This window comes from Epargyreus clarus, unplaced genomic scaffold (assembly GCF_041222505.1).
Source record: "Epargyreus clarus isolate Ecla_fem2 unplaced genomic scaffold, WU_Ecla_fem_2.2 ptg000015l, whole genome shotgun sequence".
Classification (NCBI taxonomy): domain Eukaryota; kingdom Metazoa; phylum Arthropoda; class Insecta; order Lepidoptera; family Hesperiidae; genus Epargyreus; species Epargyreus clarus.
In genome coordinates, this window is record NW_027332223.1 from 5,331,675 (window position 1) to 5,352,564 (window position 20,890).

Here is a 20,890-nt window from a genome sequence, read left to right on the forward strand (position 1 = left end):
CAGTTTAATAATTCAATGAATTTAACAATTAATCAATCATCACATTTTGTATTTAATAAGCATAACAAAGAATTTATTTTTATTGCTGACATAATATATAATGGTTTATGTCCATGTATCTAAGTTGCCATTTCTTTATATTTTGAAAATGAATGGCTCTTATCTTTGTTTGGCCCTGAAGCCTATTTTTACTAGAATTTTAAGATGGGTAGATGCGGGTTATTTTACAAAATCCTGTAAATTTTGTAAAGTTTAGTCGCATGATAATAACAGGGGAAGTCATTCCAATGAATTGTAATTCTATTATCACAATTATTGTTACCATTGTTTTCTAACTGAAAGAATGAATAATGAAATATGTTAGGATTTTTTCATTTTGACTACAAATTAATGGAAACTATGAAAGGTTAATGTAAAATTTGGATAACTATAAAATACTATAGATTCTGTTATGACTCATGACCGACAAAATAGTGTCTTTTTGGACTAAAGTATACATTAAAATCGAAGATGTTTCTCTTCGTACTTATTTTGCACGCCTTCAAACTGCTCTTATTGTAATAGCTTAAACTTTTTCGAAGTAGTGTTCAAAATTAAAAATCCCACCAAAACAATGTGTGTTTAGAATAAGTAAGTACATATTTCTGTAATATTACTTAATTTTAGGTATAGGTAATGCTACACAGGCCTAATAATTATAGTTAATTCGGCATTTTGTTCGAAATGAATTTTATAATTAAATGCTAAATTTACTATTAAGAAATGTATTCAAATACCACATTTTGGAAGCGCAAATTGAACATATTTTTAAATATTTTCTCACAATAGATACCTAATAATTAATGCTGTGTACATGCATCTAGAATATTTTAGCTTAATTCAGCAGCTGCCAATTAGAATATAGATTAATTAAGATTGTTGCATTAGAAGACAACTCAACATCACACGATATCACATCGGCTTGAGCTACATCAACAAAACACCTCATGAACTTTACCTTTATCATACGCAAATTGAATAAAAATATCCTAAAACCAAGTAAAATCAAGATAGATTGCCTATAGCGTTAATATATTTTTCATATAAAACGAAATACGAGTATATATTAGGATTAAGTTCAATGATTTTTTTTTTTATATCTAGAGGTATTAATTATAAGCTACAATTGATTTATTGTAATTATTAAGCTTACAATTTCATTAAGAATCTCACATTCCGTCCATTTTAATTTGTTGTTTAGCTATAAATTTTATTGTGTCAAGATTTATCCAATATATACATAGGTACTGTATAATATTGCTTTATTTTAATTTGTATTTTGCATTTTGTTTTTACAGCAATTAATAAACATAATTTGCGAAAGTAATCTCTATTATTAAACCCTTTGAAGGCGGTAGAATCTTTTGTGGACCGACTCCGGTGTACCACCGCCAAACCTATTTCCGCCTAATGACAGCAGTGTTAAGCACTGTTGTGTACTCGTTTGAAAGCTGTGGTAAAAAATTTCCGAGACGTTGGAGAAGTCATAAGGGTTAGCGGCGAATTTGAGGCCGACTTCTGGTAGGAATATAATCTTATCTAGTTGTTCATGGCGGCCGTAGCCACTTGCCATCTGGCGGACTGCATGCTCGTCTGCTACTCTTATATTATAAAACAACAAAATAAATTCATATCGAAATCAAAATTGGGGTTGGTTTACATAAACCATTTACGATATACCCAAGCATACAGCTATAATCGTTATAGTAATTTTAGACGTAAATACGAGCACTGTAATCTTACATGATGTATTAAAAAACATAATATTTTTTGCCATGATATTTATTTATGACACTGTTTATTAACAAATGTTTGTTGCTAGTTATTCTGTCTAGTTGTCCCCTTATGTTGACGTACAGATGTTTTGAATATATTGGGATCAATGTGGTTTAGCCCGGTTTCACCCCCGGTTGAAATTGAAGCATTCTCGGTTTCTGCCTTCTCCAAGAGATGGGGCGCCAGCAGAAGGAACAATTGCTGCAAAGAAAAGTACATATACCAAATCGCGCGGTGGAAATATTTTTTGTGGGGAACAAAAGACCTTTCATATTAAGAAATGTCTATGGGTAACAATGAAGCTACCCACAATTAATTTGATAAATAGTTTACAATTTCGATTTTGTACCATTGGCAGATCACACAGAATCTTCTTTTGTTTACTGAAAAATGAAGCTTTTAAAGGACTGAATTATACTTGTTTCTATCGTAACATATTTCAGTAGGTACCTCAGCCCAGGGAATGAGGGGTAAGTTGGCAAATGCGGCTTGCCACCCCGGCAGTCCAAGATGAACCAATGCCATGCGGAAATAGTGTGTAAACGAGTCTGCCAGCCAGCCCCAAGCACCCTCCCGCGTCGCCAGCCACACCGACCATGAACCACCGGTGTACACCAAACATACCTTTGAATTTTTACCAATTAATTAAGGGTCATTTGCACGTCTATTTGTTTTCTTTGGCGTGAGTAATTAGCACCTTTAATATCTACTTACATATGAATTATTGGTCCGAAATATTAGTTAACTGGACACATCTTGTAATGAATACAAATCTTTGTCTAGAAACTATTAAATCATAATTATGAAAATAAATTACCTTCCCTATAGTTCTACACGAATCCAATTCAAAAACTTTACTTTTGGTATTAAATACGGGACGTGGACCAGCATTCTGGCGGGTCAGAGAAAAATCCAAAAGGTCCTTTAAAGCGGGAGATAGACATAATTCGTTCAAACAATTTACCCGAATTGATCCCACAGGTAAAATTTCATCAGCTGTAGAAATAAAATAAAACGTAAAAGCAAAACCAAAATGATTAATATTTTGTAACTATTATGTATATAGATGGCTGATTTAAATTGCAAATCAACTTAGTCGCGAGTTGATTTGCAATTTACCAAATTAAATAGTTAAAAAGCAGATAGATTATTAACATGATTATTATACATGATACTTGTTAAGTAATTTTTAACTTTCCTGAATATTTATAGTGCCAAGTCAGTTGAAATCCATCGCTAGACGTATAGAAGTTTCGAAGGTCTTCTGGTAATATTGCAGAGTGTCTTTGTTCCCAATTGGAAAGCGCTACTCTATCGCAAGGAACCCTGCGCTCCACTACCACGTTAGATATACGAGGATCAGATTCTGAAACAAATGAATCAATGCCGTTTTTAATAAGAATTATGGTACAAATACTTAAATTAGCGTTATGATTCTTCATAGCGTTAGGATACTTCCTTTTTTAATAATTTTTGCAGTCAGTGGGTTGCATTTTCTAAAATACGGGGTAAAGTTAATATTCTTCTGAGAATATTTATTTCTAATAATCCTTGTTAATTCGGATAAATAATATTCCCATAAATAATTATTTTATTGCCATAATATTATAGATATTTCATATAAAGGGAAAAAACTTTTTTGTTAGTAAAAATGGATTTTAGTTGGCTGTATATTGTAACTATCTTTGTAAAATTTACGAATGCTCAAGACTCGATGTTTATTTGACATTGACAATCGCAATACAAAATAATCTCGTATGAAATGTCATGAATTCTCATGTGTTTATTTCAAGGTAACATTTTATTATAACCTAATATTTCTAAAATGTTACAGATAAAGACAAACGTGTTTATCTAAAATATAGTTTTATCTTGTCTCTTATCCATTATTAATGGTGTACATGATATTAACATTTACTACGAATAAATAATATTCACAAAAGTTAAGATAACAGCAAGATGACCGCCACTGCTGGTGTTTGTTTTATAAAAGAAGAATATGTTATTCAAAGACCAAATAAAACTGAGAATAGTCAAGACAATAACTCGTTACGTAAGCACAAATTAAGTGAAAGTGATATTCCGGAAGTAAAGAAAGCAAAACCTGACGAGGATACCGGCAAGTTAAATGCTACCAAAAATAAGAAAAGGGGACAGAATAAAGCCAGGCCTAAGACATTTAAAGATGATAAACAAAACAAACCTTGTCCAAGCATTGTGAATTTGGTATCAAAAGATGAAGAAAATTCATGCAAATTCGCTAATTGCAAATTTATACACAGCCCGCTTGATTACTTGAAATCTAAGCCAGAAGATATAGGGAAGGAGTGCCATGTTTTCAATCTTAGAGGTCAATGCCCGAGGGGTATCTCGTGTAGATTTGGATCTAGTCATATAACAGCAGAAGGTTACAATTTAGTTGATGAAGAAAAATATAAAACTTGGAAAGAGGATACAAAAAATACATTACAATCCGCCTTACAAATAAAACTTCAGAAAAAGCAATATGATTTTACTATCGCCGAGAGTGTCGTTAAGCTTTTGGACCCTAGGAACAAGACAGAGCCTGCCCCGATGGGCGCAATTACTGATGAAGATTTAATAAAACTATTACCAAGAGAAAAGAAAACCATTGATTGGCAGGATAAATTGTATCTTAGTCCCCTAACTACTGTGGGCAACTTACCATTTAGAAGAATTTGTAAGGAATTTGGTGCAGATATTACCTGTGGAGAAATGGCTCTATGTGAATCTCTTCTAAAAGGGTTGAAACAAGAGTGGGCCTTAGTTAAGAGACATGAAACAGAAGACATATTTGGAGCCCAGATATGTGGAAATAATCCCTATATAATAACCAAAGTAGCTCAGTTGCTGAAAGAAAACACAGAACTGGATTTTATTGACTTAAACCTCGGATGCCCAATTGATTTGATTTATAAAAAAGGAGGTGGTAGTGGTATGATGCATAGACTGCCAGCATTAGAATTATCAGTCAAAAGTGCTTCTAAATTTTTAGACATTCCTTTTACAGCAAAAATTAGAACAGGTGTATATCAAGATAAAAAAATAGCTCACACAATAATTCCGAAATTAGTTCAATGTGGTGCATCACTCATTACACTGCATGGGAGGTCAAGAGAGGCCCGATACACAAGATCAGCCGATTGGCAGTATATAGAAACTTGTGCTAAGGTAGCAGCTCCTTGTCCCCTTTATGGTAATGGTGATATTCTGACTTATGAGGATTATATAGCAAGAAAAGAATTAGCTCCTACAGTTTCAGGTGTTATGATAGGTCGTGGAGCACTAATTAAACCATGGATATTCACCGAAATCAAAGAACAAAAATTGTGGGATATTAGCAGCAAAGAGAGATTTGATATAATAAAAAAATTTTCAAACTATGGCCTGGAGCACTGGGGCTCTGACACACAAGGAGTTGAGAATACCCGTAAGTTCTTACTTGAATGGCTTTCATTTTTATATCGCTATGTTCCTGTTGGTCTATTAGAGAATCCACCACAAAAAATTAACGAAAGACCCCCCTCATATTTTGGAAGAGATGACTTAGAAACACTAATGGCCTCAAGCAATTGTGCAGACTGGGTAAAAATAAGTGAAATGTTATTAGGGCCAGTGCCTGATGGATTCCAATTTTTGCCAAAGCATAAAGCGAATTCTTATTAGTTTTAATAATAATTGTGTTACCCAGAAGTTTTGTTACGCCCAGAGTTATATTTTCGTAAAAAGAATCTTCTGATACCAAATCCACACAAAAACTCATGATAGGATAAATTTTACTACAAATCTCTGTCAATTATATAAACAAAATGTGTAACCATGGTTATTGAAAGGCAAGCTCTCAAATGCTTGGATATATGTTGTCTAAACTGGATCATTGTTTGATGTTAATGGGCAATGGACATACAATAAGTAAAACCAGACTTGTAAAAGTTTACTAAATAAACATTATTTATATTTAATAAATAAGAAACATTTTTGAGGTAGTTGTAAAGGTACTTAATAAAAAGGAGTGCCTCTTTTTCGAAATATAATGCTGATACGTAGGTATCTATTTTATTATATTATTAATTAAAACTAAATTTTATTTTTATTAACACAAATCCTAACTCTCACCTATAAATAGATTTTATTAAAAAGTCGCTGGAATTACAGTGGGGGCCTCTAGCGGCTTAAGGGCGAAAGGGACGGTCCGCCCCGGGCCTCCGATCTTGGGGGGCCACCAAACACAGTTGCTTAAAAAAAAGGTCGTCAGAATCCAACAATCTATGAAATGTGTTTCAGTCAGCGAAAAAAAGGGCACCGAATAATTCTACGACACATTTGTCATTTTGTAAATCAAATAACTTTTTACACGGGGGCCTCCATTCAACTTTCCGCCCAGGGCCTCCGCCGACCTTTGTCCGCTACTGTATTTGATGCTAAGTGTTTTTCAATAGTTAATACTACACTCATGGAATTATTCCCAGACTAATAAAGCGAAGCCTATAAATATATTACAAGTACTTTTCAATATATCAAAGAGCCCGCAGGTATTATTTGAGTAGAAAGTTTTGCAAGGATTTTGTTTGATAAATAACAACAATATTGTTTATATCATTTATTTCTTCCTTTAAGATACATTGGGATTTACACAAAGTAAAATTCAAATACAATCTCACAAAGGTTTTCTTTCAATACAGAAGATACAATGAGTTTTTTTACATCACATATTGCAATTGTGTAGAAAGGAACAAACAAACATCTGTTCTACCATTATGATCATATTTAAGTAAAATATTTTTAGTACCTACTAAAATCACAAATTTACGTTATAAAATTAGTAGACTAATATGAATTTTGTAATAATATTATTACACTAATCCTGTAACCTATACTGTAAATTTGCTTTACTGTGATTTGCTGTTTATATAAGAAAACACTGCTATATACTTGGCTCCTCAATAAGAATGCTCTTAAGGTATACAAATAAATTTAAGTATATTACACACATTGGGTATACACAACACATAACAGAAATTTTAGTCACTGAAGTATGTAATATTGGATAAAATCCAAACCAGTCCATAAATACAATTATATCTCATAGGGTTTCCTACATTCATATGATAAGACATACGATTGATATAGTCAATCTTAATCGACTTATATGGTTTTGAACAATAACCAATCATCGCAGATCTTGAGGGATTGGTAAGCACCCTTACACAAACATACATTGGTTATCAAGAGGTGGTTATTTTAATACTCAAAAAACATTATTACACTAAAAAAAATTGCTCTCAGCTTAAATATTATAATAATTGTACAAAATCCTATAATTAAAAAGTTATGTTACATTGATTACCTTAGAAATGCCTAATGAGATATTCAGGAAATTATATGCAACTAAAACACTATTGGTACTCAATGCACAAACATAAATACATGGAATGAAATTCTATGTAGTCTCATACACCTAATTTTCATGTTCTCTGCAGTCTGATAACTTAACGTCTTCTACGTCGTCGTGAATCTCCATTGTAGCCGTTTTCTGTAAAAATAAAATAAAATCTATTAATAACTAAATCAACACATCTTTTTATTACAGCTGTATTAAACAATAAATAGTGAATGATTAGTCCGGCGTTTACAGAACACAAGCCACAATTAACACATTTTGAAAAATGAATATGTTGGCTTTTAAGTATCATGGATGGTGCCTGTAAACAAGTGAGCAGATAGTTATAGATGTGAGTTTGCATTGGTTTGAATATAACAAACCTCAGTTGTATTCACCGTCGTTGGCGATTCCTCTGGCGGTCATTACTGTACCCCATGGAGCCATTAGCCAGCGCACAGTTTAAACCATTTTGATCCATACCAGCTCCTGGCGGCCTACCGGGCCCCATATTTTGCAGACCAATGTACTCCAAACCATTATTACCCTCAAAAGTACCGCTAAGACTTTCCATTTGATTTCTAATATTCTTAGTAGCGTAAGAACCGAATGCTGTGAAATTGGCACCTTGAGATCCTAGGTTATCGCCGCTGTTTTGTGGCAACATGCGCGGCAGAAGGCCCCCATGGGATACGCCGAGACCGCCAGAGGACAATCCACCAGTGGCCTGGCCCAGGCCGCCGCCGAGGCCGCCGGAGCTGTCTGAGCCGAGACCACCGCCCGGGTTATCCGAGCCGTGGTCGTCGTGGTCTCGTCCTCTTCCGCGCCGGCGCCTGTCGCGCCCGCCTCTCGAACGCGAGTGAGTCGGCGCATCGTCTGAGCCCAGGCCCCCGCCAGAGCCCAGGCCTCCTCCGGAACTGGGGCCCGCTCCGGAGCCCAGGCCTCCAGAGCCGAGCCCTCCGTAGCCGCTGCTCCCGGAGCCAAGACCGTCGCCGGAACCCAGGCCTCCGCTGGAGGCATGGCCTCCGCTAGAGGCATAGCTTCCACCGAGACCCCCGACGGAGTTCGAGCTCGCGTTAACTCCCGACACGAGCGTGTTCCCGCTCGCGCCCAGGCCGTGAGAAGATGAGCTTCCGAGACCACCAGCACGATTTCCTCGCTTTCTGGAATCTGATTCCAGGCCATTTTGCGCCAAGCCGCTGTGACCCTGATTATACGGGATATGGGCCCCACCACTGGATAAGTCGGATGTGGGTGGAGGGGGAGGTGGTGGAGGAACTGCACCCCATGCCTGTACAGATGGGAACATACTACTGGCGCCAAATGTGGGCATCATCATGCCATACTGATCGGAAGGATAATAGGGAGACATAACAAAACTATTTCCATTCATAGAAGCTGGCATACACATATTCATTTGAGGATTTAAGCCCATTAAAGGTGGAATCATATTTGATGTGTGCTGATCTGTACCTTGTTGGTATTGGGTCGAATATTGTTGTTCTGAAGGTGAAAGATTCTGGTGGTTTTGAGACTGCTGATTAGATGGTTGAATTTGATATAACGAAGATTGTACATTATTAACACTATGACTTTTGTTGTCATTTTTAGGAAAATCTGTATTAGGAAAGGAGTCATTTCGGGGAGGAGGATTGTAGGTTCCTTTCCCGTTCGTTTCAAATGACGTGGGCAACTGTGGACCAATCGGAGTCGGCAGGAGCGGCTTTGGCGTCGGCAAGAGTGCTTGGGGCGCTATCTGCGACCCACCATTAGTGACCTCTTTTTGTGGGCTGCACTTGCCTGAACGAGATCGGCTTCGTGATCGGGAGCGAGAGCGCGAATGACTTCTTGAAGATCTGGAGGACTTGCTGCGAGACGAGCGCGACGAGCTGTGGCGGCGGCGGCGACGGTCTCGGGAGCGCGACCGCGTGCGCGAGCGGCGGCGGCGCGAGCGCGAGCGGGAGCGGGAGCGACGGCCCCGCCTGTACCTTCCTCCGCGACCGCGATGACCTACGAACAATAATATGCAATGTACAATGCCACTTAATATTAACATGTTATCTATACATATAAATAAAATTAGACTGTCTGTTTTTAATATTGAAATAACCGCTTTTTACTACATTCATATGAATATACAGTACGTACACCAAAATAACATTTTTCAATTTTTTTATGTCTGTTTGTTCTGGCTAATCTCTGAAATGGCTGAACCGATTTTGACGGGCCTTTTATTGGTAGGTAACTGATGTAATGAGGAGTAACTTAAGCTACTTATATATTAGAACTAGCTGTGCACTGCGGTTTCCCGCGTTATTTCTTTTTAACGCGGGTGAAACCGCGGGGCACAACTAGTTTAAGATAAAAGTTTGCATGGAATAATTCATATCATAAAGTATTAGGAAAGTTGTATGAAATTAAGTACTTACGACGACCTCCACCACTTCCACGTTCGGCCAACTCTTGCAGCTTAGGATTTACGACTTGTTTGGCTTCTTTCAAAACAGATACCAAATCGGCCGCTTTAGCTGCATTTGAAGGCGTAAAGAATGTGTACGCAGTTCCCGTTTTATTAGTTCGTCCTGTTCTTCCAATACGATGAACATAGTCTTCGGAGTTGCTTGGGTAATCAAAATTAATAACGAATTTAACGTCATCAACATCTGAAAATAAAGTTTCAATATATAGTAAACATTTTTGGTTATAAAAGAACTGACCTGCATTTTTGATTAATACTTTTGGCTTCTATCATATAAATTTATATTATACATACCTAAACCTCTGGCAGCAACATCAGTAGCAACAAGTATAGGAGCTTTGCCACTTCTAAAATCTGAAAAAATATCAGTATAGTGTAAATGTAAGTAATGAATCGTAAGCGTAACATGAATTTTATGTATTTAATTGTGACATAACAAGTACTAAATCTATTGCCTTACCAGACCATTGTAATTTTTTATCCAGTATGTAAATGATGCTATATTGTATATTAATATCAAAAAAATCATTGAGACTCAAGTATCTATTCTATTGTATGCTGTCTCAATTGACACTTACAGTCAAAAGAAATACCTTTTAAAGAGATATTTATTAAAATGTAATATAACAAAAGCACACTACTAATGTACATTATAAAATACACATTATAAACAGCTTGCAGTACTATATCACCAACTATGTAAAGTTATGTATACAATGTATATATTTTTTTATTTAACTGGTTCAGTTGCTTCTTCATACTGTTCTCTATGAGACACATACATTAAATTATTGGAAGTCTCGAATTAAACTTACTAAGGAGCTAGGATTCCATCGAGATTTAGACGTATAATGTGCATTAAACAACAAGTGATAGCAAGGGAGCCGGCAGCGCGCGAGGCGCAAACAGAGATGCGAGCGCCGAGGCCGAGGCGCGGGCGCGGCCGCGAGCGCTCGCCGGGCGCTGCTGGTCGCAAAGGCACGGCGGCAGCGCTTGCGGTCGCTGCCGGCGAGGGGGCGAGCCTCGCCGCGCCGAACACGCGAGAAGCGGCTCAGACACGACGCCGCGATGCAAGTCAGAGCGCTTAAGGCTTAGCCCCGTCAACTAGGGGCGGGTGCGGTGCGGCCGCGGCGAGCCGCCGCCGGAGGCTTAGCGGCGACGGACGCACGCGCGCCGCCGCCTCCGCCGCCCAGCCGCAGCCCTCCGCAGCCTGCACATGCAGACACGTGTTCAGATACCGTCTCTATACTGCACACTCGCCGCGATCCGTCGCTCCACGCTAGTCCGATACCGCTTCTCGATTGTTTTACTACTGGCTACATATGTAAATATATAGATTCGCCTTGTTTAGTTTTTTTTAATAAATGGAGAGAATTCAAATGTTGTTTTGTTTATTTGAATGCATAGTAATTATAATATATTAATATAATATTAAATAAAAGAAAAAGAATAAAGCTGTTTACAAGTAGCTCTAGCAGTGTCAAAACTTACCTTGCAGGACCCAATCACGTTCATTTTGGGACTTATCTCCGTGAATGCATACTGCAGGCCACCTAAAAACAAATACACAATGCTACAATTGCAGAATGAATGTGTGCAAGGGAAAAAATAAACTATATGTAGGTAAAACTTTCCATCAGAAAACTAACCAATAACAAGTAACATCTAAATTAAAAGGAAATCAGAATTTGAAAATATGTTGTGACATGAAAACAAAATAATTTGAGTTTAACTTCTTCAATAACATAATTTTGTAATAGGAAGAAATATTTGTCAAAACATTTAGAACAATATAACATAGTACAGTATGTTTTATAAAATTCTCCTTACCCATCACGTTTCATTTTTCTTGTAATATCATCAACCCGTCGCTTTGTCTCAATGAAAATTATTGTTTTGTTCTCTTTTTCAGCCATAATCTCTTTAAGCAGGGTGCTCAGTTTAGTCTCTTTTTCATATTCCATGCAGACATCAATAATTTGCAAAATATTGTGATTAGCAGCCAGTTGCAGGGACCCAACATTAATTTGCAAGTAATCTTTTAAGAACTCCGATGCCAGACTCTGCACCTCTCGGGGCCAAGTAGCGGACCACATAAGAGTTTGTCGATCAGGCCTAATTTGTTCAATGATTTTCCTGATTTGAGGCTCAAATCCCATGTCCAACATTCTGTCTGCTTCGTCAAGAACTAGATAGGTACATCTTTTCAGGTTTGTTCTACCACTTTCCAAAAAATCAAGTAAACGTCCAGGTGTCGCAATGACAATCTCTACTCCAGCATCTAAGTCCCTAGCCTGAGGCCCCTTTGGAGCCCCTCCAAACAAGCATGTGTTGTGAATTTTAGATGTGTTAGCAAACTTATCACATACTTCTTGAATCTGTTGGGCTAACTCCCTAGTTGGGGCTAAAACAAGTGCAATAGGGCCATCCCCTCTACTAGATTTAGGTTGGTTATTAATGTGTACAATAGCTGGCAGTATATATGAAAGTGTCTTTCCCGAACCCGTAGAAGCTATACCTACCATATCATTACCACTTAAGGCAATGGGCCAACCCTGAGCTTGAATTGGTGTAGGCTTCGAAAAGCCCATTTTATCAATTTCATCCATCACATAATCTGGAAATCCTGCTTCATCAAACGTTAATGTAGGCTTAGGGATGTTACGACCTTTGAGAGTTATCTCATTGTCGCTTCTCCAAGATTCCACTTCAGATTCTGATCTATTTTCGACGTCAAGATGGGGCACATAAAAATCTTTCTTGAAAGGTTTCAGCCTACTTAAGTCCCATTTAGGTTTGCGTAAGTTAGCGCCAGGATTGCTTCGACGTCCACCGCCGTAACCGCCTCCGCCTCCTCCGCCTCCGGACCCGAGACCATAGCGTGGGCTGCGACTACGACTTCGGCTCCGGCTTCTGCTACGACTCCGACGCCTATCGCGACTTCTATCCCTATATAAATCAACATAAACAACCGATTTAATAATAGAAATATCAAGTCTTCCAGTTAAATAACAATTAATAAATTATTTAATGTTAATTATTGCGCCGTGACAAAGCCGTTATTTACCTTCCGCGACCCATTCTTACACCGCTTGCTTATTCCTCGTAACCGAACGTATTGTATGATATACAATTACGAAACTTATTACACTCACGGGTTAAAATATAATGTAACACTTATAATACTTCTTGTAATAAGAGATAATCAATTAAGTTTATGATGTAAAAATGCCATTCGCAACACCACATGAGTGAAACAAAATGGCGGCGATCTTGTTGGGCGGCAGTGGTTTGTAGTGGTTGGTAGTCTTGTGTAGTTCACGAACGAACTAGTACGGAAGCGAACCAGATCCCCGATTTCCCGCTCCATAGTTCGTTAGCTCCTAACTGAACTAGTGAAAAAATGGTGGTAACCGAACTAATGTTGTCATATTTTATATAAATCAATAGGTTTATCCTGTTTTAAGCGCTCAAACATTATAATTTAATTATACAAACATCAATATACAAATTGATTAAAAAAGAGAGATCTCCCGCTCTTTTAGTTTATCTGCTCTTTGTTTCCCAGCTGTTCGGAAAGCAGCTGGGAGCAGACGAACTAAAAGAGGGAACTAGTTCGTTTAGGAGCCACGAGCTCTAGTTATGCTGTTCGCTCTATCTATAGAGCGATTTCAGTTGCGAACTATTACGCCCGAGACTAGTGGTTGGCTAAGTTGGCTTTTCTAGTTCTGTTGGTTCATTTGGTGGAGCTTTGTGTTATTTCTGACTTTCTGCAATCAACCATAGACAAGCTTAAAATAATAAAATAAAATAATTCTAATGTGCGATACTTTCTTGTAATTTATGTTTAATAGGGACATTAGGTTTTACGTCTCAATTAAACGTTAGAGCATAGTTTTGCCAATATACCTTAGAGCATACAACAACTGCGTCCAAAATAGTCCTAAAAAGCAATATTAATATGAAAGTATTTTGTTTCTTCGAAAATTCTATAGCTAATCTATTAACATAAATTAAGTAAAATATTTTCCGTCCTATTTTACTGTTTCATTCACTAGTAAAACATAGTTTTATTTCTCAAGCCAAATGGCATAGTAATAAAAAATATTTTTCTAATAAAATTGATATTGTTTTGAAATGTACAAATATAAAGTTCTGACTTAATATAACATAAATTTTAAACGATAATTCATCTAAATTTCCCCTTGGCCGTGTTAATTTGAGGTATGAAAACCATTGAAATTGAATAAAATGTGGATGATACTGCCTAAATCGGAACGTATTTCAGTGGAATCCATTTTCTGCGTTGTTGTGACATTTTGATTTTTGCTCTACTGTTGTGAAAAGGAATGAATATTGCGCTCAAAAGCATTGCAACCTTGAATTATTTCAAATAATAATGTGATGATTGACTGTTGTGCGTTATTGAAATGTTACGAAGATTATTTCAACTCTGCATGGGTTGTGAAGTAATGCACAATGGGTTGAAATAGTGAATGTCAGCGGCATAAATCTTCGTTTTATAAATACTTTATTTCAGAATACGAGACTTGAGTGTAAAAGCGGAAGCACTGCCCATAACAATGGAATTAGATGTATCACCTATGAACACGCATACTGTCAATAACGACATGGAATATTCCGACAATTCATCTGACAGCAAGTACCTGCCCTGCACCAACGATCAGTACACGGTTATTCGTATCCCTCAAGATGGTGAAAAATCCAGCAAACATTCCTCTCGTAAACAATCAAAACGGAGGAAAAAAAGCTCAAATCATTCCAGACCTCTTCCAAGAATCATAGTAAAACCTTTACCTCCTCCACCACCCCCCGAGACACGTGAATGGACTGCAGCGAGTTCATACTCGGAAACAAGCTCAAATACATCTAATAAGTTATCAACAATGAGAGAAGTTCTAGCCAGTATACCAGGTTTCTGTATTAAGCCTAGAAAACGAAGTGGTAAGAAATTGTCTACAGCGGCACAGCTACAGCAAACAAGAGAGGGATGCATTGATTTAGAAACACCTGACTCCATTTTAGTTAACACAAATATTAGAGCACTATTAAATAAACACACATTCTCTCTACTTCCCCCTTTATATCAATATAAACTAGGGCAGCTGCTGCCCAGTGTGGATCGACCTAGTACATCAGGACGCCTTAGTTCATCTAGTCTCAATAATGAATTTTTCGCTCGTGCTTGTATAGAATGGCAGGACAGCTTATCTGGAGGTGAATTTACACCTGAAAATCAGCAAAAAATGAAGACTGAAGCAGAAAGAGAAAAAAGCAAAATTGACCCTTGGAAATTGAAACATTTTGAACCATTTTGGGGTGAAAAGGCTAGGAGAGAGAAATCTGCAATGAATTTAAATACAGAGAGACCATCTCTTAAAACAACAATTAAATTAAGACCAACAGCTTCTATAACTAGTAGCAGTACTGTTCCAAAGATTAAGAAGAGTAAATCTAGCAGTAGTAAAAGAATGAGAAATGTTGGAGCTGTGACCCGTTCTTCTGCAAAGGCAGAAGAAGGTGATGATGAGCCTATTCCTGCTAGCAGTAAATCATCAGCACCAGTACCAGATTTACTCCCCCTGAAACATGTTAAAAATCACAGTCAAGGCTATGTAGATTGCCAGGATTTCACTTTCTCAGACTCAACATCCACACAGAGGGTTGAAGATACTGTTGCCACCACACCAATTGATCCTCTTTTACTGCAAGACGGAGAGTCAGATCGCACCGAAATAAAACAAGAATTAGACATAAGTGTGGTTACAATTGAAGAGTCTAGTGTTTCAAAAGATTGTGAAGATGACAAGACTACAGATTCTGAAAGTAATCTCCATGAGCCTACCAAGAGACTAAGTAATGACAATGATGATTATAGGTATTCAAAAAGACTTAGGTACGAAGATGATTATACATTAGATGATTCAAATTTTTATACACACACTGCACAAGCATCTGGTAGCAACAACTGCTCTGATGTTGAAACCAATTGCAACAATGAGCAGTTGAGTCAAAATGAGGAGCTTCACTTGTACACCACTCAGGATCATGTCGATACAAACAGTGAAGACAGCAAAGCAACTACCTCTCTTTATGAATATGATGAGAGAAGTGTATCCTCCATGTCCAGCTTAAAAATTGAGACCCATTTAAATAATGTATCAATAGTAAATGATTGCAGTGAAGAAGTAGCAAATGAATATGAGGTTCCTGCTTCGGCATCAGAAATAGAACAGAGTCCTGTAGAATTAAAGAGTGACATAAAAGCATCACCTCTTAATGATAACAACGATGAAACTGTAACAGACTCATTCCAAGATGATATTACAATAGTATTTGATTCCAACGATTCACCTCATAATAAGGCACCTACACCTGTGAAGGATGTATATGAGAGCATGGATGTTATTGAGGAACCTGAATGTTCTGTTGAACAAACTATTGAGCAGTCAAACATTAAGCATGAGGAAGTAGAAATGGTGACAAAATCTGAAGATAAACAAAAACCCACTGAAAGTGTTGTTCCAAATTATTATGATGAACATTTTAAGGATGCAGAATCTTTTATATTAGAAACAGGAGCACTCTCAATATTAGCATCACGTAAGTAATTCTATGCAATAAAAATGTACTTAAAAACCAATTATTTTCTTACTAGATGCTTTAAACTATATTTTGAATATTTCTTATATCTAATATTTTGTATTGACTGGAAATCCCATACAATTCTTCAAACTAATAGGATTTTAAAACAATAATATTTTGCTATATTAGTTGGAAGCTGTAGCTTCAGTATTTTATATTGTAAAAATAGGGGCTAAACAAACAAACTGAAACATAATAAATAAAGCCTTGTATGTAAGGGAGGCTACAAAATATTTTTATTTAGACCGTCATAATAATAATTATAGAAAAATTATTTGCAATTGTATACAAAATAATATGATAACATTTATTAATAAATTGCAGAAACTGAAGATGTTAAATATGCACCCCACCCTAATCTCATGGAACTTACCTCATACATGAGTGAAACAAGTAAGTAATTGTCGGTAAATCAATTTATTAAATTATTTATTAAATTCACATTTTGCTAATGTTATTCATAAATTTAAATGTAGTAGGTAGTTAGAGAAAAGTTGACTTTTAAGTTACAAAATGTGATGACATGTTATGTTGTGACCACATAATCATTGATAGTGTTGATGTTGACTAATATTACATTGATTGCAGATGTAACAGCAGTAGTTACAATGCCAATTACACAAAATTCTTCTATACCAATGATGGAAGTCACCAACACATCCGTAAGTAATGAAAACATTGTTTATTAATTTTAGTATACATAGGATGTTCAGTGGCTTATTAAAAATTTATACACAATTTGTTATTACAGATGGTATCTTACCCCGATGACACTATGCAGGATCCAGCAAAGCCCAAAAACTCGGCAGTGTCGTGGAAAACAGAGAATGAATGGACAAATAACGAAAACATTATAACTTTACACAATTTTTCAGCTCTAAATGTTGAAAGTGGGAAATATGTGAGTGAAGACTCCAAAACTAGTATGGAAGATGTGAATATTAATGATGAGAACTGCATGTACAAAGAGGATAGGGATGCAAACTTTAATATGGAATCCTCAAATTCATCGGAAAGTTGTCAATCAATGAAGGATTTAACAACTAAACAAGAGTCTGAACCGGCTACCAGCTTAGTGTCTAGTACTACAGTGACTAATCCTCCAATTAATTCTGCAACTGTTTCACAAAGTGTTAGAACGACGGGCAAAAAATCCAAATCTGGAAAAGAATCTGGCAGGTATGATTTCATAGAAATCTGTAATTATAAAATATCTGTTTATTTCCAGGCCCATTAGAAATTAATAGCCTTGCAATTTAGTGCAAGCAAGCAGAACCAATTTAACAATATTAATTATAATTAGTGTTGCAATAATAAGTAATGAAAAAGTATGCATGTGATATTATAACATTATAAAGTTTGTGTGGGTGTATAATTGGTATAAGGGAGAAGCAAAGACAGTGACACGAGTTTCGTGTATACTTGTCAATTAGAACTTTAAGTGTTCAAACTTATTTCGTCATTTAAAGGCAAAAGGCAAAGAGGTTATCTATCTATTGTGAGGTTATTTATAAGCACATTTTTCATCGATCATCAATGCTAAGGATTCAAATATGGTTATCAGTGGGATATCAATTAGCAGCACTTAGTTATTGTACAAACATAATTGAAATTATGTTTATACTGATATAATTTCTATTATGTTTGAGAGGTCCATGTTCGTCCAGTGATAGCGAGCGACGTTAATTCCAGGAGTCGCAGCACGAACAAGGTCCCGCCCGGCGCGGTGAACCTGGAGCGCAGCTACCAGATCTGCCAGGCGGTGATCCAGAACAGCCCGAACCGCGACGCGCTGCGCGGGCAGCTGCGGCCGCCGCCCGCGCTGCTGGCCAGACCCGCCCGCGCGCCGCGCCCGCCGCCGCCCGTGCTCGTGCGACAGTTGCCCGCCGCCGTCATGTCGCACAATGAGGTACAGTTACCGCTAAACTGCTAGTCCGCTCTGAAGTTGTTGCAAGCAGGTGTAGTCATACAATCTGCTATGGCGATGCAACTCGTTGCTATATTCAGAACGGACTAGCAGTTTTATGCGGACTATACAAAACATTATCTATGTATAAAGGTTTCTTCACACGGCTTTAAGGGGCTACCATATGCCTCCGTTTTTTTTTAGTTTTCCGTTTCCGTTTTAGTTTCGTGATTAGCGTAAATGTAAAGATCAATACAAATTAGAACAAAATTTTCTTTATACATTCTTTACTTTATACCATTTGTTTAGTACTTAAAAATACATATTTGAAGAATGGTCTTTAATTTAAAACCAAATATATATTCATACTCATTATATACATGCTTAATTTTTAAAGTTTTATTTACCTGATATATGATAGGTTACAGATTAAATTTATTTATTTATATGTCATATAACTTTTACTATTTTTGAGCTTCTCTCGATCATGTAACACACTGTCACCAATATTGTGACTTCCTTCCTTTATGTAATCTCAATTCACATCATCTGCCAAATTCTAGACTCCTTTTTTCTAGTGTAGAGGTATTTGGTGAGGCCAATTAATTCCTAGTCAAAGAATTTTAAAATATCTGCACCAGTATTCTTATTTCCAATTGACTAAAACATCATCTAGTCTGATAAGATATGTGATAGGTCTAATCATTAAAACAGCTATATAATTTTTTATGGAAGAAAATCATAGAAACTTAAAGATAAACCTAGTTCATTCCCTGAAAATATCTAGGGAGTGTAAGCTCTTGAAGGCACAGGGAGGCTTGTTATTAATAAATACTTGACATTTTTCAGATGAATGAAAATAGATCCAACAACATGGGACAATATATACTCGTTCAGCGGACACCTAATGTCGCTCCTAGAGCATCTAGCGCACCACCGTCTAATCAGAACACTAATGTTGTTAGTATTTCAATATTTTCCTATTTATGAATTTCACTTTTAAATTAAAATATTGTTGAGGACTTACATTCATTCATTTGTGATTTGTCTTGTTTATATCTCTTTACTACTGTTGGCTCATGTTGATCAGGTTAGATAAACCTTTGATTACAGAAAACATCAGCATAACTAATATCACAAAACATAATAGTTATGGTGCTAGGGTTCATACATAATAAATTTTATCACTTTGTGTTTATATCTTTCATCTTCGACTGACTTCTGTCCCACTGCTAGGCCATAATCCACCACCCCCTGGCTCAATGCAGATGGACTTCACACACATTTAAGAACAAAATAATGAAACACTGTTTTACTGTGTATTTTACAGAATGTAACAAGATGCCGAAGCGTGGGCGCCGACGACGGGTGCGTGTGCAACCTGCGAGCCATGATCCTCTGCAAGAAGTGCGGCGCCTTCTGTCACGACGACTGCATCGGCTCGGCCGAGCTCTGCTTCACGTGCCTCATCCGCTGACCCGGCTGACCTGCCTGTGCTTCTCTGCGGCATGTCAAGGGGCCTCACTGTCGCCCAGACACGGTTCACTCAAGGTCGTGTTCGCTCCAGTTGCAGACACTTATACGAAAATCAGCGAGGACAACTTTTTTTATACATTGAGAATAATGAAGTATCTTCACTATAACGTCTTATTGAAACGTGACATTCAGTGAAACCAAAAGCGCATTATATCAATGACACGGTGGGTTATCAGAGTGATGAGCCAGGACGAAAGAAGTTCACACATGAGCGTAACTCACACTGATACATGTCGACTGTGGAATGACCTTAATTTCTTTAGTGCTGATGCAAGTTGATAAAATATGTACATTTTTGATAAGACAAGTCTTATGGTTATTTTTACAGCTCAATACAGTGAAGTAAGTTGATTGTAAGTGCAGATGTACACTGAAAAACAAACAAGTGATCATAGTTAACGGTGCTATCAGATTGTACTTGCAGTTGATAGATTCACATTTATTTTAATTGCATCTGGTTCTTTTACAGTGCCCAGTGTGCATCTTATTCCAAATCTACGATATTTATAGTTGCGACTAATATAATTGTGAGCTAGTTCTTTATATAAAGGTAGCTGCCAATAATAACGTGCTGTAAATAAGCAATAACGTTTTGTGGTGTTGTGTGCACGCAACATGTACACCGCTTCGCGTCGTGACTCGTGACATATCCTGTGTGTAGGTGTGTTGTATAAGAGTGCTGATTATTCGCTGCATATTAATTTATATTCAATACAAAATACGAAATATAAGAGATAATTATCTATGAGCAAGAGATTTCTTTTCACTACTATTGTGTACATCTGTATACATTTGATATTGATTGTTAGTAATTTTACACTTAAAGTATTATTACTACAGCTAACAGTTTTGCAACATGAAGGGATGGTCGTGTAGGTGCAACAATAGAATTATATATTTATACAGGTGATTATTAATAGTTTTAGGAATAATATGTATGTACCTTCAAACTGTAACTTGTTAATGACATGGATACGATTTTTAAAAATCATATTATATTATAATAGACATTACATTGCACAAGATTTACCTATATTTTTCTATATGATTTGTAGGAAGCTGTGACCACACGTCGTAATACATTAGA

At 36.8% G+C, this 20,890-nt stretch overlaps 3 protein-coding genes across 6 annotated transcripts; 1 reads left to right on the forward strand and 2 right to left on the reverse strand.

Annotated features, from left to right (window-relative positions):
• Nucleotides 1-1,805: 1,805 nt before the first annotated feature.
• On the reverse strand, nt 1,806-4,932 carry LOC140747660 (tubulin polyglutamylase complex subunit 2). Its single transcript, XM_073080188.1, has 5 exons — nt 4,502-4,932; nt 3,014-3,181; nt 2,633-2,811; nt 2,266-2,439; nt 1,806-2,016 (listed from the first exon to the last, which is right to left on the reverse strand). The coding sequence occupies exons 1-5, from the start codon at nt 4,626-4,628 to the stop codon at nt 1,858-1,860; spliced, it is 807 nt and encodes a 268-aa protein (XP_072936289.1). The 5' UTR covers nt 4,629-4,932; the 3' UTR covers nt 1,806-1,857.
• A 1,491-nt stretch (nt 4,933-6,423) lies between these two features.
• Nucleotides 6,424-12,997, reverse strand: LOC140747658 (uncharacterized). Of its 3 annotated transcripts, none has more exons than XM_073080186.1 (7): nt 12,763-12,997; nt 11,526-12,644; nt 11,187-11,248; nt 9,990-10,049; nt 9,646-9,879; nt 7,600-9,226; nt 6,424-7,369 (listed from the first exon to the last, which is right to left on the reverse strand). In XM_073080186.1, exons 1-6 carry the CDS (start codon nt 12,774-12,776, stop codon nt 7,611-7,613), a joined length of 3,105 nt encoding a protein of 1,034 aa, XP_072936287.1. In that variant the 5' UTR covers nt 12,777-12,997; the 3' UTR covers nt 6,424-7,369; nt 7,600-7,610. The 3 variants fall into 3 exon arrangements, with proteins under 3 accessions (XP_072936287.1, XP_072936288.1, XP_072936286.1); XM_073080187.1 differs by having other exon boundaries at nt 7,844-9,226; nt 12,763-12,996; XM_073080185.1 differs by having other exon boundaries at nt 6,424-9,226.
• Nucleotides 12,998-13,987: 990 nt separating this feature from the next.
• Nucleotides 13,988-20,074, forward strand: Asx (transcriptional regulator additional sex combs). Of its 2 annotated transcripts, XM_073080189.1 has the most exons (7): nt 13,988-16,319; nt 16,686-16,754; nt 16,950-17,023; nt 17,113-17,540; nt 18,054-18,270; nt 19,117-19,227; nt 19,598-20,074. In XM_073080189.1, the coding sequence occupies exons 1-7, from the start codon at nt 14,279-14,281 to the stop codon at nt 19,742-19,744; spliced, it is 3,087 nt and encodes a 1,028-aa protein (XP_072936290.1). In that variant the 5' UTR covers nt 13,988-14,278; the 3' UTR covers nt 19,745-20,074. The 2 variants fall into 2 exon arrangements, with proteins under 2 accessions (XP_072936290.1, XP_072936291.1); XM_073080190.1 differs by lacking the exon at nt 19,117-19,227.
• The last annotated feature ends 816 nt before the right edge of the window (nt 20,075-20,890 follow it).